At 40.2% G+C, this 16,051-nt stretch overlaps 1 protein-coding gene across 1 annotated transcript in view; it reads right to left on the reverse strand.

Moving 5' to 3' along the window:
• LOC121170993 overlaps positions 1–16,051 on the reverse strand; it is a 125,097-nt gene that overhangs the window by 40,908 nt on the left and 68,138 nt on the right. Inside the window, exons 58-74 of the mRNA XM_041002490.1 lie at positions 15,534–15,668; positions 15,003–15,090; positions 14,138–14,276; positions 11,941–12,074; positions 11,796–11,830; positions 11,587–11,703; positions 11,052–11,200; positions 10,357–10,441; positions 9,212–9,268; positions 7,558–7,682; positions 7,207–7,295; positions 5,225–5,274; positions 4,609–4,776; positions 3,241–3,393; positions 2,721–2,921; positions 349–503; positions 96–264 (exon numbers count right to left, since the gene is read on the reverse strand). Coding sequence (XP_040858424.1) covers positions 96–264; positions 349–503; positions 2,721–2,921; positions 3,241–3,393; positions 4,609–4,776; positions 5,225–5,274; positions 7,207–7,295; positions 7,558–7,682; positions 9,212–9,268; positions 10,357–10,441; positions 11,052–11,200; positions 11,587–11,703; positions 11,796–11,830; positions 11,941–12,074; positions 14,138–14,276; positions 15,003–15,090; positions 15,534–15,668 — 2,049 coding nt within the window. The remainder of the gene's footprint in view (positions 1–95; positions 265–348; positions 504–2,720; positions 2,922–3,240; positions 3,394–4,608; positions 4,777–5,224; positions 5,275–7,206; positions 7,296–7,557; positions 7,683–9,211; positions 9,269–10,356; positions 10,442–11,051; positions 11,201–11,586; positions 11,704–11,795; positions 11,831–11,940; positions 12,075–14,137; positions 14,277–15,002; positions 15,091–15,533; positions 15,669–16,051) is intronic.

Raw genomic sequence — 16,051 nt, forward strand, 5'->3', positions numbered from 1 at the left:
GGGACAGGCTGAGACTGGGAGGGCAAAGCAGAATGTACACACACTCAGAGTGAAGAGAGAGGCAGACACACAGAACCCAAACACTCTGTCCTTACCCCCGGGGGCTGGTCTCGGGTAAACATCCCCCACGTGTGCCAGTTCAGGTCTCGACGAAACGATGTGTGCTCTGTCTCCCCAAAGCCATACAGGTACGTGGAGGGAAGGCGGGTGGAGATGCGGATGAACATGTCATTGAACGTGAAGCCCAGCACCTGGGAGTCCCAACTGCAACACCAAAAGCAACATTTGGAAAAGAACATGGCCCCTCCATGGGCCTCAGGCAGCTGCCTTTTCATGGCCAACACTCACATGACAGTGCCAGTGCTCTTCCTTTGAATCACAACCCCAAACGGGTTCTCCTTAATGACGACTTCATAGAGCTGATTCTCAGGAGTGCTCGATGGAGCCGTGGGCAGATTCAGAGGGACGGGGACTTCATATCTGCTGTTGTTGGGATCATAAATCTAGGCCAGAGGAAACGGATGTTAGGCAAGGATGCAGATGGGAGAATAACATTAAATGTTCCATGACACCAAAAGTGATTGTATTTAACAATATTGTTCTGTGTAATTCAAGAGAGACACAAAGGAATTTGAATGTCTACCTCTCAAAGAAATGATAAATATCTAAGATGATAGATGATTCTAGCAACTTTCTTGATCAATATACAACGTATAATTATACCAACACAGAGACCTGTATCTCATGAAGTTATATACAATTGCTACCTGTCAATTAAAGAAGGAATATTTTAAGCAAGGGCAGTTTCACTTAGATCTACTCCCTCAACAGAAAGTTATTTTCACTTCTCTAAGCTCACAATGACTGAGATTTCATTGCCTTATCAAAGAATACTGTCAGATTTAACACTTTGGGTTGAGTCCGTCATATACCATTTGAGACCTCAAAAGCAGTCGTACATTCCCTCGGACTTTGGTTAATTGAAAAATAATTTTGAAATAAGTGTGATATTTTTAATATAACATTGGCTTAAATGTATGTTAGTATATTATTAGATGCAAATATTTGGAAGGTTTTCATGATTTAAAAAGGATTTCTCTAAATACTTTAAAGACAGGCACTGTTCCTTACCCTCCAAACATTTTGACTAAGTAATCACTGTTTTCCTTGCTGAAAATGGTACATAAATTTGATTCATTACATATACACTGTATTCCTTGGATACTGCACTAGACACTAAGGACATAAACTCAATAAGATTGATTTATTACTTACAAAAATGCACCTGCTAATGAAACATGAAGGAAAATACATATCTTGGTGATGTGTGTTAGTCCAGAACAGACCAAAGTGTTGTGGAGATTATAGGGAAGAAATTAGTAACACTGTCTCTCAGAAAATGACACAATTCATTGGGAAGGATAAAGCAAGTTAGCCATTAGTAATGCAGAGAAATGAGTAAAGTGATTCTGGTAAAGGAATAATATACACAAATTCATAGAGTTCTAAAGTCAGCTCAGAAAGATGTGAGTGTTTTAGATGGAGTAATTGCATAGTCAACAGACATATAAGTAAGGCTGCACTGCAGGCAAGATCATTCATTTCCAATCAGTTAGATGCCACCAACATGCAAAAGTGCACTTTCCATTCAGTGGAAGAGTCCAAGTAAGTGTGACAGCGTGAAGGCCTTTCCATGCAACACCACTTGACATACCTTGGCCATTTACTGCATCAACAAGCCTGAGACTGTTTACTACCTAACAGACTTTGCATTAGGACTCAGAAACATCAGTGTTAAGAGCTTATAGTTTGATACAAAAATAGGGATAAGAACAGACAGCTTTTCCTTAATATTATTTGTAATAAAACCATGGAAGAAAAAAAAATCACTTCAAATTCAGGTCTAATACATGCTTTCTATGTACAGACCAAGCGTAAATCTTTTCAGCATCCTCACTTCAGTTGATACTATTGTTTCCTTCATGCAGGTATAGGTTAAATACATTAATCTGGGGCTGCATTGTAGGTATTTAAACCACCACCTGCAATGCCACAATTCCATAAGGGTACCAACTGGAGACCTGGCTGTTGCACCGCTGACTCAGCTCCACACTAACGTACTTGGAAAACAGCAAAAGATGGCCCAAAGGCTTGGGCTTCTGAACCCATGTAGAAGACCTTGGAGAAGCTGCAGATTCCTGACTTCAGCCTGATCCCTGCCTGGATGTGGTGGAAAATCTCTCTCTTCCAGTTGTATGTGTGTGCACTTCTGTGAGCATGTACTCACAACTCTGCCTTTCAAATAAAGATAAATCCTTGAAAAGTGGTTGCCCTGCATGCTTTCCTTTTTGATGACACTGTCTGCACACCCCTCCTCCAAGTTTGCAATCCCACTTCCTCAACCTTAAACATGTCCACAGTTCTCCATTCTCCATCTAACTTCCTGTGCCTGATCCAAGCTTCATTCCTCAGAGGATCTCATGAGTCTCTAACTTATCTCCCCACATGTTGCTCTCCAACCATTCTCATTTTGGTAACCAGAGAAATTGTTTTGAAATGCAAATTAGGGCAGACCTTGCTATTCTATCAAGATCTTTGCATTGTTCCAAGGGCCATAATAAGGATCCAGGCTGTTGTCATTTTTTAACTTAGAAGAACAAACACATCTAGGGTCCTGTAATCTTGAATAGCAATAGAACTGATGCTCACTCTGTGCTTACCTTAAACTGCAGCATTTCATTCTTGTGGTAGGTCACTTGCAGACGGAGGGGGTTCACAGGAGTGGAGGGGAAGGCATTGGTGTCAGGAGAAGACTTCAAGGAGATGTCAGCAGAGGCTCCATTGGAGTCATACCGGATGTTGCTGACAGAATATAGATCATCGACAAAGTAGCAGTAAGGGACACCGGGAGAACTGGATTCCTGAAAAAGAAGGCCAGTGTCACAGATCTGAATGTGCTCTCCTGATGGAATCAGTAGAGACAACGTAAGGAGAGAGAAAGTCACTCCATCACTTACTTAATTGTACATTATCTGGTAATGATACAAACTTAAATTTCTGGTCTTTGTGTAAAATACTTTGAAGACAGGTACTGTTGCTATTGCCACTTACTCTTCACAGCCAAACTAGTTTCTCCTGGAAGATTTTTCTATAGATTTTAGGTAGTTTTATAAGTATATATGTAGGTGCAGAGAAGTGGAAATGGTTTTTAAGACATATAAACACCACCAGTCTGGTTACCTCCCAAACACAGCCTCGGGCAACACAATTTTCTGCAGAAACACCTTGCTCATCAGGATAACAGTCAATTTTTTCTTCATCACTTGTGATCAAGGACCACTCCACTGTGTAGGCTTCTCCCAAGACGAGATTAATTTCTGTGATAACAGCAACCTGCGGAAATGGAGAAGACACCAAGAAATTGATCCAGAGTGAGAAGATCTTCCTAAAATGAAACAGAAATCACACCAGATGTTCCACCAGCCAAGTAACACACAGCTGGATGAGAGAATGATTCAGTGGCACAAATTTCCCACTTTTTCTGTATCTTTCCTTTACAGGACGCTGAAAATATCCCTTCTCTTTCCTTCCCTGACTCCTCTTTGTTGCCTTTGTTTTGACAGAAAGGCTCACTTCTTGCAGGTTCCAAGTTGTGCTAAGTCTAATTCCCCTTTCACTTAACCAGTGTTTCCCCATAATCTGGTGTAGTGGAAGGAATACAGTAATTAGAATAACATGGCAAACTATTCCTATTCTTAGGCTCTGTCTTCTGCAAGCAATACAATGATGAATCATCCAATTCATTACATCTTCCTCCATCTATAATATCTCCGTCTTTGCATTTCTCCAAATCCAGAAACTCAAACCTTAAAACCTATCCATGAAATTGTACTCACCAATTCAAATACATGATTTTTCTAACATTATTTAATATTATAATCTTTTGTAATTGATCTGTTCCATCAATAGCACTCTTCATAGTATAAATTCCAACTTGTCTGCATCAACCAAATTAAATTATAAGGATTATTATCCATCCTCTACTAGTCCCCCAGTCTCCCAGTCTCAATCATCCTGCACCTCCCTGTCGTGTTAATCGAACCCCTCTGCCCTCCAGACAATGTTAACAATGTCAGAGCCATCATCCAAGCACTGACATGAGACTCTCTGGTGAAGAAACCAAGTATGGGATGATTTTGTCACATAAGAGCCTCCAAGTCTGATCATAAGTTTCCTTCTCAAAGTAATGTCCTTTTAAAAGTGAATACCAGTTTACAGATTACACAAAATCCCCAGTACTTGGCCTGAGTCACTTGGAAGTTTTAATCTAAGCACATGTTCTAATCAAGAACTCAATTTTCAATCAAGGCAATGCAGTTGCGGCCTTCAAGAGGCAAGTTCAAATCCAATAAGCATTGATACTAACCTAATGTTTTCTTTTTGACTTTTGGGACTGAATTTCTTTCTGCCTCCCTCCCTCTCCCAGTCCTAGGACAGAGCCGTGGTCCTCTGCTCAGGTCCTTCAGGAACTCAGTCTACTTTAGCAAACAGGAATTCCATGATGCGACAAAGAATTCTGCATAAAACATCAACAAGAGGGATTTCTACCTTAAGGTTATAATTGTAAGTGACTGTAGGAGAACTCTGAATCAGGACTCCATTTTGTCTCAATGTAACGTTGCTAGGTTTCTGTGTCCCAAGGATCTTGATCTCTTTAAATGCTAAATTGTTGGGGTCCCTGTAGCCTGACTGTGAAATCTTCACATCCAACTGGTTCTGCAAAACAATCAAGGACAATTAAGCACAAAAGAACACTTGCCATTTACAGAAGCTCAAGTCACTTGAATATTCTGTCCTGGAACTTAAATTCTCCAGTATTTTGGTGTCACATAGCTCACATAGCTTTACTATGTGCACTGTAGCAGTACAACTTACTGTAGTAATCTTATGAGTTAAAAAAAAATCCAAGAATACACATACACATTGTAAAAATCTGTCATTAAAAATGGCTGCTGCTTGGATTTATCTACAAGCATTGCACCTCCTCACTTTGATGATATGGATGATTCAGTGCTGAAGAGCTCAATCAAGCTGGAAGTACACTCAACTACCATCATAAATTCATGTAAAGTTTAAATATTCATACACACATACATAAGCACCTATGAGTTGATGACCAGAAAAAACCCTTTATCTCAGATTTTCATAAAAATTGGTCACTCACTTGGCTGGCAGAAAATTCACATAGAAGATACACATTACTGGCCACAGTATCTGCAAAAGAGGACAAGTCAGACTGATTGGCGCACCCCAAATATCAGATTTCACCCCCCCTTCTTCAAGCTACATCTTGGTGTCACAATTAGCAGCATTTATCTCTTTAAGGCTGTAATATCTTCATCCATTGGCAGAGGTCATTTCCACATGTTGGCTATTGGAAACAATGCTGCAATGAAAATGAAAATGCACATGCGTCTTCAAGATACTGATTCATTTCCTTTGGATATTCCCAGAGGAAGGATTTGCTGCATTGGATGATAAACTATTATTAATTTATTCAGAAAATGCCACTGATTTTTAACATCTGTATCAATCTATATTCCTGTTAACAGCACGCAAGTGTTTCCTTTTTCCCATGCCCTCAGCAGCACTTATCATTTCTTGTGTTTTTCATAAAAAGTCATTCTCATAAGTAGGAGATTATATTTCACTGATTTTTATTACATTTCACTGTTGACTGATAACATTGATCCTATGTTCATGTACTGTGAGACATTTGACTGTCTTCTTTGGACAATCATTTATTTGGATTCTTTGCTCCTTTTTAATTGAATTATTTTGAGAAATTTTCACTAAGTTCCCTGCATATTATTGATGTTAGTCCACCCTCAGAAACAAATATATGACCTCAAATACTGTTCCTATTCTGCAAGTTGAATTTTCACTATTGATTTTTTTTTCTATTAATGTGCACAAGTTTTGTAACTTGCTGCACTCCATGATTTTGTTTTTGTTTTTTGTTTTGCTATTTTCGCTTTTATTGACTGAGCTTTTAGAGCCACGTCCAAAAAATAATTACCAGGATCAATAACACAGAAAATTTTCCTGTTTTCTTCAGGTAGCTTTATATATTCACACCTTTGATTGAAATTCCTAATTCATTCTCACAATGGCCAAGAAACAGAAACAAATATCTGCCAAAAATTCAATGGATAAAGACATTGAGATACATACAGAAAATGGAGTGTTAGTCAGTCATACAAAGAAGGAAATATTATTTGTGACAACACGGATGAACCTGTACATTGTATCAGGTAAAATACACTGGACACATCTTATATGTCGAATATATATATATAATCAGAAATATGTATTCTTTTATAATTATGTATAAATATATGTTTATATGTAAGTATAATATAGAAATATATCTTATTCTATGTATTAAGATATCATATAGTATATAAATTATTATAGAGTATATTTATGTATGAAATCAGACACCATTTAATTCATAGGGACATGAGGCAGAATGATAGTTGCCAGGGACCAGGAAGCAAGGGAAGATGATTATGAAAGGACACAGACTTTGACTTAATAATAGTGATAGCCACATAATTAATTAGTGATAGTTGTGTATGATGCTTCTGTGTATCAAGCCATCACATTAGATACCTTGAATATATTCTATTTTTATTTACGAATTAAATATTTGCCATTTAAGTAAGTAATTAGTTTTTTTAAGCAGCAGCTTCACAAATGACAAGATTATGGGCAGACCAATCCACTGTTCTCTCTGTCTCCATCCTGCTGAAACCTGGAAAAGATTCCCCTCTGAGTGCTTTCACGGCAAGCACCCAAGCAGTTTCCTAAACCAGATCACTGGGTTTGTTCACATCCTGGAGATAGAAATATCAGCTCAAATTATCGCTGAAAGTATGCACACTGGAATCGTATGTTCTTACTGCCACATTGGCAGGGTATGTTTTCACATCATAAACAATTATTCATTGTTTGAAGAAATGACACATACATGCTGACTACAGGTTTAATATCAAAAATATACCTCCCAGGGGTGTGTGTGTGTGTGTGTGTGTGTGTGTGTGTGTGTGTGTGTGTGTGTGTGTGTGTGTGTGTGTTATTGGCAATGGGAAGAATTCAAAGACGCAGAATTGGAAACAGCAACTTTCACATCACAGTGCTTACCTATGGTGTCTCCATCATCCCAGAACAGTTCACCTTTTGCTTCATTGTTCTCATCCAGGGCGATGATGAGCCCAAGTGCATTCTGTCGACTGTGGGAAATTATATGTATGTGAGAGACCCACACTGAGGACTCAAAGGCTCTTTCCAGATCATCTTTGAAAGCTTCCTTGAAATTTCACAAGGGAAAATCACTAGTATCCGATTGCTCAGCTTTGATTAGATGCAAAGGCAGAAATGGAAGTCACATCTGGTGTTGGTAATACCACAGATACAAACACCCCAATCAGCAGCAATAAGCAAATGTGAGCTAACTGCTGTGGACAGAGGAACCCCACCCAGTCCCTCACTCACCTCTGGTGGGTGTTCAATGCAGGCTGCTGCCAGGGCAGGATGTAGCCCCCACGGACATGAAGATTAATGTGGTCAAGAGGGGCTGCCAACACCCTCCACTGCCCTTTAGCATTAACCTCCGCCCCCTGTGGGCCAGAAGAGCAAGAAGGATGATGAGGGAGAAGGTACAGCAACGTGTCATGCCGAATGGTTCAGCCACACCTCTGCATGTCCTGCCTGTTATTCACCTCTCAACACACACTTGACATTACACTCTCCACGTTCTCCCAGCTGCTGCATAAAATCCCGCATTGCTGTCACATCACCTTGTGAGACACTTTTGCTGTTTGAGATGTTACCACTCACACAACATAAAGCCTTGGCCTGGGTCCCAGCCACCCTCACTCTTCGGCCTGTTCTGCTTTACAGAGCACTGCTGAAGGAGGTGAAACAACACTTCCATTCACTTACAGATTCCACAAACACTTCCATCCACAGTGGAACTTTAGACTTTCTCTTTCACGAAGAGTCTACTTCATCTTCTTTTCCACACTCTCCCAACACCCATCTCACATCCATTTAACCAACGCCTGTCATTCCAGTGCACAGGACATATTCACATAAGTTGATTCACTCTAGAAAAACTTAACTTTCACGTAACATAGCTGCTATGTATGAGATGCTCTTAGCCTAGGCACAGGTCTCAAGTCCAAAAAAAAAAAAAATCTGGCCACAGTCCTCTCAAATATGGCAGAGCTCCTCTGGTCAACACTATAGACATCTGGAGCTGTTGCTTGTTTTGATATTTAGTAGCATCCTCGTTGTCTGCAGAGTTGGGTGCACAGTTAACTTCCATTCACATTCTTGCCACAAGCAAATGCAACTCCAGGCATTACCTCCTATCTACTAGAATGCAAACTTCCTCCATTTGAAAATCAATACTTAAGAGGGAAGGGGTAGTTATTTTTGTATAACAAGTAAACAAATGTTCATGACTATGCTCTAACACAACCTTATTTACAAAAACAGGTGGCATTCAGACACAATTTCAGGACATGGTTTGCCAATGTTTGCTTCAGAATCAATAATAGGTTTTAAAATGGCAAATATTGGTTGCACACACACACTGACATGTCAATTTCAAATATCTAACATTCCTTTTAAATAAACACTAAGGCTTTTTCCACCCAATTGCTCATTAATTATTTTATCTTTCCTTCTTCAATCAAATCTGAAAGAAAGCAATCTTTTACTTAAAAGCTTTACTTAAAAGTCAATCATTCTAGGAAAACTTTCATGTTAACCATTACTCAACACTAAAATTGTCTACTTTAAAAAAATCTACTTCTACTTAAAAGCCAGGTATTCTAGGAAAAATCTTATGTTAACCATTACTCATCACTTTATGTGCTGTATATGATTTTTATCATAATAGCAAAATATTTTCTAAGGTTCATGAGAAATACACATGACAAAACTATACCTGGATTCTAAAATTGTTTATACTGCAATGCACTTAAGTTTTTTAAAAGACCTATTTCCATTTTTATTGTAAAGTCAGATATAGAGAGAGGAGAAGAGAGACAGATTAGAGGCAGCAATTGGCCTGAAGACTGTCCAGTCTAAAGCTTCTGTACTATATTCCCAGGCTATATAAAGATTTACAACGACTTACTGTGTAGTAGTCATACCAACGGGCTTCAGGGAAATATGCAGTGACTTCTCTGGCACCCTAGAATTAAACACAAAGAAGGCATGCATGTCAGGCATGGTTACATAGGACAAAGATCCAAATTACAGAGCAAAAAAATCGAAACCACAGGGTTTCTAAGCTCAGAAATGTGGGGAACCTTCCTTCTTGTCCTGTTTTCAAACAGGGGGATATTTGCTTCACTCAAACAAGTGGTTTCCACAAAGTCTTATTTCCTTTGCAAAGCTCAATGGAAAAAAATACCATTGGCTTATAAACTAACATCATCTCCCCCTTTAAAGAGACAAACAGCCCAGTTTTGGTATCAAGAACAGAAAACATCATACATAAAATGAGAGTGTTTTTCTTTTCTTCTACTTTAAAGGCAGAGAAACAGAGAGACAGAAACATAGATCTTCTATTTGCTTGTCATCTCCACGAACACCCTCAACAAACAAGGCTGGCCAAGCCTGAATCCTGGAGCTATGATCTCATTTCGGGCCTACCCCAGGGTTGGCAGGAAGACAACTACTTGAACCATCAAGGGCAAATCCCATGGTTGGTTCAACAAGCTGGAACTAGAGCTGTGGATCCCAGGCTCTTGAATGGCATCCTAAATTCCATGCCCAGATGCTGCCCCATGGAGGCACAGTGAGATCTGAGGAGGTGCAACTAGCTGCTGTTTCAGTTGGAAGCCCAATCACCAGCAGAGGAACTTGAGAAGTACTGTTGTTCTCTGGAGGCCTGAATTAATGGAAGGAAAGGGCCAGCCAGCAAAAAGATTCCACACACGGCTGCAAGTTCACTCAAAAATCAATACCGATGGAGAAAATTGATGCATTATTTCCATTACCCTCAAACCTGAGTCTGTTTTCTTAATTTTAATGAAGAGAGAAATGATTATATCTTTAAATACATCCCATTTGATTTCCCAATACACAAGAATTGGTACTCAGATTTGAACAGAAGGAGGTTGAAGCCAAGAATTCCTAAATGAAGGGCTCAAAAGAAAAGGAAGAGACAGACACAGGAACAAGTCTCAGGAGATTCCACAACAGGTTGCTTTTCTATTATTTGTTAGGCAAGCTACATAGCAAGGGTGCTCTGCCCACAGAGGCCTCCATACTCACAGGCTCCAGGACAGGGCTGACCAGGAAGGCTGGGCCCAGAAGGAACTGACCATCTATGTCCCAAGTCACTTGGTCTGACACAAACCTAGAAAGAGATATGAAAGTGTCACACATAATCCCAAGGAGACACCATTTCTGAAGGAACATCTCAACTTCACATGCAAGTCAGAAATTTAACTGCATCTCATCGATCCCTATTTCCTGCAAATATCTGCCTCAAACGAGAACACACAGAGCTGTACATAACTGTGCTCTGATATTCATCTCAACCATTTTCTCTACCATAACATACTACCACATGGCTTCACCATGGCACAGATAAATAAGCAAGACTCTCACCACCCGCCCCCCCCGCCCCCAGACTCCATTAGAGCAATACTTAGTTTTCTGACCTGGGACCACACAAGATCAAAGAACTACAAATGCCAAATACAACTTCCCACAATTCACACTGGGAAAAGCACTCAGGTGCTGAGCTGCATCACATAAAGATCGTTCTTCAGGAGGTAACTTTTACAATGATCGAGGCCATGGAGAACACTGTGCCGAAGGAGTACTGGCCTATGATCTGTGTCTGGAGAGCTTTGAACAGAGGACAGTCTGAATTCAGCCTGCACAAATATTTGCATCACCTGTCATCCTACTGAAGGACGTAAATAACCCATTGCTCATTGAGATCCCAGCTAGACACTCACTCATGGAGAAGAGGTCGCACAACAGTGCTGCCGTCCACATGGGCCTTGTACATCAGGGTGTAGAGATATGGCAACAGGGTGTATCTGGTCTCCAGGACACTTCTGGAAATATCCTCAAAGGTAGCATTCCAGGACACTGGGTCTTGTCTCTGAAAAACACAAGAGTGTCAGGAACGTACCCCTGAGGACCTACCGTTTAGGGGTTTCACTTATTGACTATTTCCAACGAAGTTCACACACAGCTACATAAATTTAAAAAGAAAAAAACTACTGATAAGTAGCAGTCCCTCCCCATCTTTCTCTTGTTTTCCCTCTCTTTCACACACAAATAAATGTAAAGAAAATTAGGTTCTTCCAGTTCATGTTTGGTAGGATTATGCTTAAATAAAGAATACCTGGGAATACAGTTTATTGGGAACACAAGATTAAATGGTTTTCAATATGCCTCCAATGAAAACAGCATGAATTGAAACTCACAAATAGAAAGTGCTTTTCATGCAACACAAAACACTTGAAGGAGAAATCAATGTCCAACCTTGGCCCCAAGGGTGTTGTGGTTCCTGGAGAACGGGTAAAAGGCCCCCAGCTGCATCCAACGAGCACACATCTCATATTCTGCATCTTGAAAGAACCCACAGATATCTGCTCCTGTCTGAACCGAGAGGGAACAAAGGGGACTCTTGAGGATCTCCCAAACTTGACACCATCTTCTGGCTCACTAGCAGGGATCCAGGACACACTTACATAGGAGATGCCAAACAGGCTGAACTCCATCATGCCTGCAAAGGGAACCAAGGCTCTATCAGACCCGGCATGGACATCTGCCTCCTCCTCCTCACCCTTTACCACCCAGCCCTGCCACCAGGGGCCTGGGAGCAAGGCCACACACCAATGATTGACTTCTTCAGCTGGTCCCACGCGGCTGTGTTGTCTCCCAGCCAGTGTCCACCCCAGCGGCCAGAAGAGGGGAACGTGGAGCGTGTGATGACGATCCCTCGCTGTCCTGTCACCTCCTGCACAGCTCTGGATGGAGGGGGACAACGAGGTGAATTGAGGATACAGCAGGAAAGGGGAAAGCCATAGTGCTTCCACTGCTCAGAACTCCTGAACCTAAGAGGTGGTCACACAATACTGGCTGCACAATTACATGAAACTGAATGTGTCTCTGGACAGAGTTTTACCAAGACCTTTGCTATTAGCAAACTCACCGTGTTAACCAAAATGCAATCAATGCTTCTGTCTTTCTAATTATTCATTCAATAAGCCATATACAGTGCTCTTATATATGTATGTGATGGATCATAATGGTACATTTTTATGCATGAAAGTGTAATGGAGATAATGAATCATCTTACTGCTATGTGATGACATAATCTTCAATATGTAGCACAATTCAACATGCATGTTGTCTATGAGAATGCAGACATTAACAAACCTGATACACCAGCAGTCAAACCAAGATACAGCTTACACAATTAAACATAGCACAAAATACTGCATAATGCTAATTAGTGACTATTCTGGTTACATATTTAAAATACTACACTTTTCTTATTTTAAATTATATCCCCGTTGTCTACAAAAACAGTATGTTACTGCACAATAGTAAGCTCTGTTAGACCTCGAGCAGCCCCCTGACAGTTACACTGTGTCAATTACATCTAGAGACCACACTGAGTGGTAGAACTATCATCTCCAGGTCTGTGTATCATGGTCTCATGATGATGATACCACCACCAATGATTTCCTTATCTGTCCTAGGTTTTCTATATTTCTTGAGAGAGGCTGAATTCCCTTAATGACATACCTGGAATAATTGATATTTTTCACTGAGCTCAATCATGTCTCTGTGCACCTATTCGTTACTCAACAAGAATGCCCTATAAAAATTTGCCTGTCAAGAAGATTCACTTTGAAGGCAAAGGAGAGTTGTCCAGTTCTCTGCACTCTCTTTGTCACCTGTAACTAAGTTTATACTATCAGCACCTGTACTGAATTCTTCCACAATAATAATAAAAATACATAAATCAGGAACGTGAGTGCTACCATTATTACCAAACTTCATGCACTGTATTTAATTTCATATGCTATAGATTTCTTCTTTCAATTTGTTTCTACTCATTATTTTCTTATTTTTTGAAATAACATATTTTTTTTATTTATGGCCAACAGCTAAGCATGTTACTAAGCAAATGGGTCAACAATTACAAAACACAAAGAACAATGTTCAGCCAAAAATAGCCACGGGCTATTTTTATGATAATAAAATGAAAGCATGTTCAGTTTCACTCATATAAATGCTTAGTATAAAATGAAAGCATGTTCAGTTTCACTCATATAAATGCTTAGTCACAAATCCATTAAAACAATACTAGCGCATAATTTTTATACATTGGTTTGACATTTAAAATGAAGTTTGACAAAACACTATATTTGCAGCACAACTGATCATTCAAGCATTTCTTTTTGTCTTTTTTTTTGCATAAAAGCTCCCGCATATACACAAGTACATGCAATATTTGTTTTTCTGTGCCTGATTTCACTCAACATCATGAACTGATTCTAAGTTTTTTGCTGCACATGTTAAACTGTCATTCCTTTTATGTAACTGAATCATTTTCTAATATTGCCTTGTGACACAATTTTCTTCATTTTCTTCTTCTATTCGTGTGATGATGGACACCTAGTCATTGTGAACAGCGCTGTTATGAACATGAGGGTGCAGGTATCCCTTTGATACAATGTGCTCATACCTTTGGCTGTATATGCAGTAGTGGGATTTGGGGATGCTGCGTGTTATACTTTATGTGACAGGCAATGCACAGGTATTGTTTACATCTGCATCGCCACAACAAACACATGAGTAATATATTGTGCTGTGATTTCTGATGTTTAGGACATCATATGATAACTGGACTATTGGTTCCGCACTGGTGGCACCCTGCTATATTTAATCTATAAGCACAGTACCTACTCCATGCTCACCTAGTGTTTGCTTAGTAAGCAGGAATTGTCACATACCACCTTCATCCCTCCCTGGCTGTCCTACAGATCATGCACAAAGGAGAAAGGAGACAATGACTCACTCGTAGGTGGGTCTGGTCTGGGACCACCCATACAGGTTGTGCACGTCATAGTGTCGCACCGGGGAGCCATCTGGCAGGATCTGCTCACTCTCCATGCACAGGGTCTTGCTGTTCAGGCCCGTGCCCCTGGCTTCCAGGTCTGAGGGAAAAGATGCAGGGATGTTAAACCAGCTCTGCTCCTGTGTGTTGCTGACCTCTCTTCAAAGGACTATTGATGTTAAGATAACTCCTCAGCACGAGTCCTTCTCCTCTTTCACAATGCGCAGGAACACTGCTCAGCTCTGAGCTGCAATGGTACCCACAAGTGCTATAAACATCAGGATTGTTGGAGAAAGCAGAGGTTTGGGAATGAATTCACAGCTGTCAGTGGAGCTAGACAAGCTCTGATCTAGGGTTTTAACAAGCAAATTGTCTCACATATCTCTAATCCTAGTGTTAGAAAAATGAGAGTATCAGTGGCATTTTGTGTTTTAAAAATAATCCACGTAAGTTTAGTACACATCATGTAATCTGTGGAAAGTCACTATGTTCGCTGACAGAAGGATCTCTGGAACCAACATACGAACAGAACCATACCTGCAGTGCCTATCTACTCTGTGATAAGGGAGAGATACTACCTGTGGAAAGGGTTCTGATGTGTTTTAGAAGGTGCATGTCTTTTGGAGCCATTATTACTGCTATCTGCTTGCTGGACAAATTTGAAATTATCCAGCAGACTCAGGAACTTGTGCATAGCCCAACTGGGTGAAATGCTTGAGGTAAATTTGTCTGTGGCCCCCAAGAATCCACGTCACTGATAAGCAAGCTTCTGGACATGGCTCTCAGTGGCTCTGGCTCTGCAGATGAAGGGATCAAGGGTCCTTACGTGGCATGTAGGGGGGATGGTTCAGAGTTGCATCTGTGCAGCCTGGAGAAACTGTCCCATCCACAAAGCTTGACGGTTCATTCATGTCCTAGAAATGTAAACACAGACACAGCTAACTTCTAAGATAGCTATATTCTATCAATTCAGAGAGGAAGCTTGTAGTAAAGAATCATTCAACATCCAGAACTCCCTGTGGATGCCAGTCCAAGGAGGCTCATTAATCCCCAGGAGGAACTGGCTAAAGAGTTCAATTAACTCCCACAAAATTTCTGTTGAGAGGAATAAAAAAAAATTCCCCACCTGGATGGAAGAAAATCAAAGTGCTAAAGTGTTTGCTATAAACACTTCTGAAATTCTTGATCAGAAACCAGGCATGAAGGTATGCAAGGCTGTCCCACTGCCAGATGTGGGAAGCACAGTGTCATGTATCCAAAGTCTATCTTGGGAGATTATTACCCTTTCAACTAAGGGCCAATGAGACCTACACTTAGATACACAGAGATAAACACACACACACACACACACACTCACAATCCATATGCCGTCAAACTTCAAGCTCTTCTCTGGCTGCTGAGGATTGCTGTACATCTCTTCTATTTCCCTCTTCCACCAGCTGGCAGTGGAATTGCGGAAAAAGTCCGGGAAGGCTGCATAAGCTCGGTATTGCTGTAAAAATATAAATATAGTATATTTGTTTTAACTATTAGACAGTAAATAGGCTACCATTGAGAACTTAAGAAAACACTTGAATCAGAGTAATAGTATAATCGGAGTCTAAAATAATGGTCTAGATTCATAAGTAAAACACTGAGAGTTAGGAACAGAAACTAGTTAAAACAGCACCCCAAATATATATACATACATATATATATGACATGCATATATATGTGACAATTATAAATATATATAAATATATAACTGCATTTTAAGAGCCAAAGAGTTAAATGATGCTAGTGCAAGGATGGGAAGGAACAGCAGATAAAGGTATGAGCCCAGGGGAAATGAGGTTCTTATGCACAACAGACAAAATGCAAAGAATAATTCATCTG

Source organism: Ochotona curzoniae, unplaced genomic scaffold, assembly GCF_017591425.1.
Source record: "Ochotona curzoniae isolate NIBS_2020 unplaced genomic scaffold, NIBS_Ocur_1.0 scaffold_2476, whole genome shotgun sequence".
Classification (NCBI taxonomy): domain Eukaryota; kingdom Metazoa; phylum Chordata; class Mammalia; order Lagomorpha; family Ochotonidae; genus Ochotona; species Ochotona curzoniae.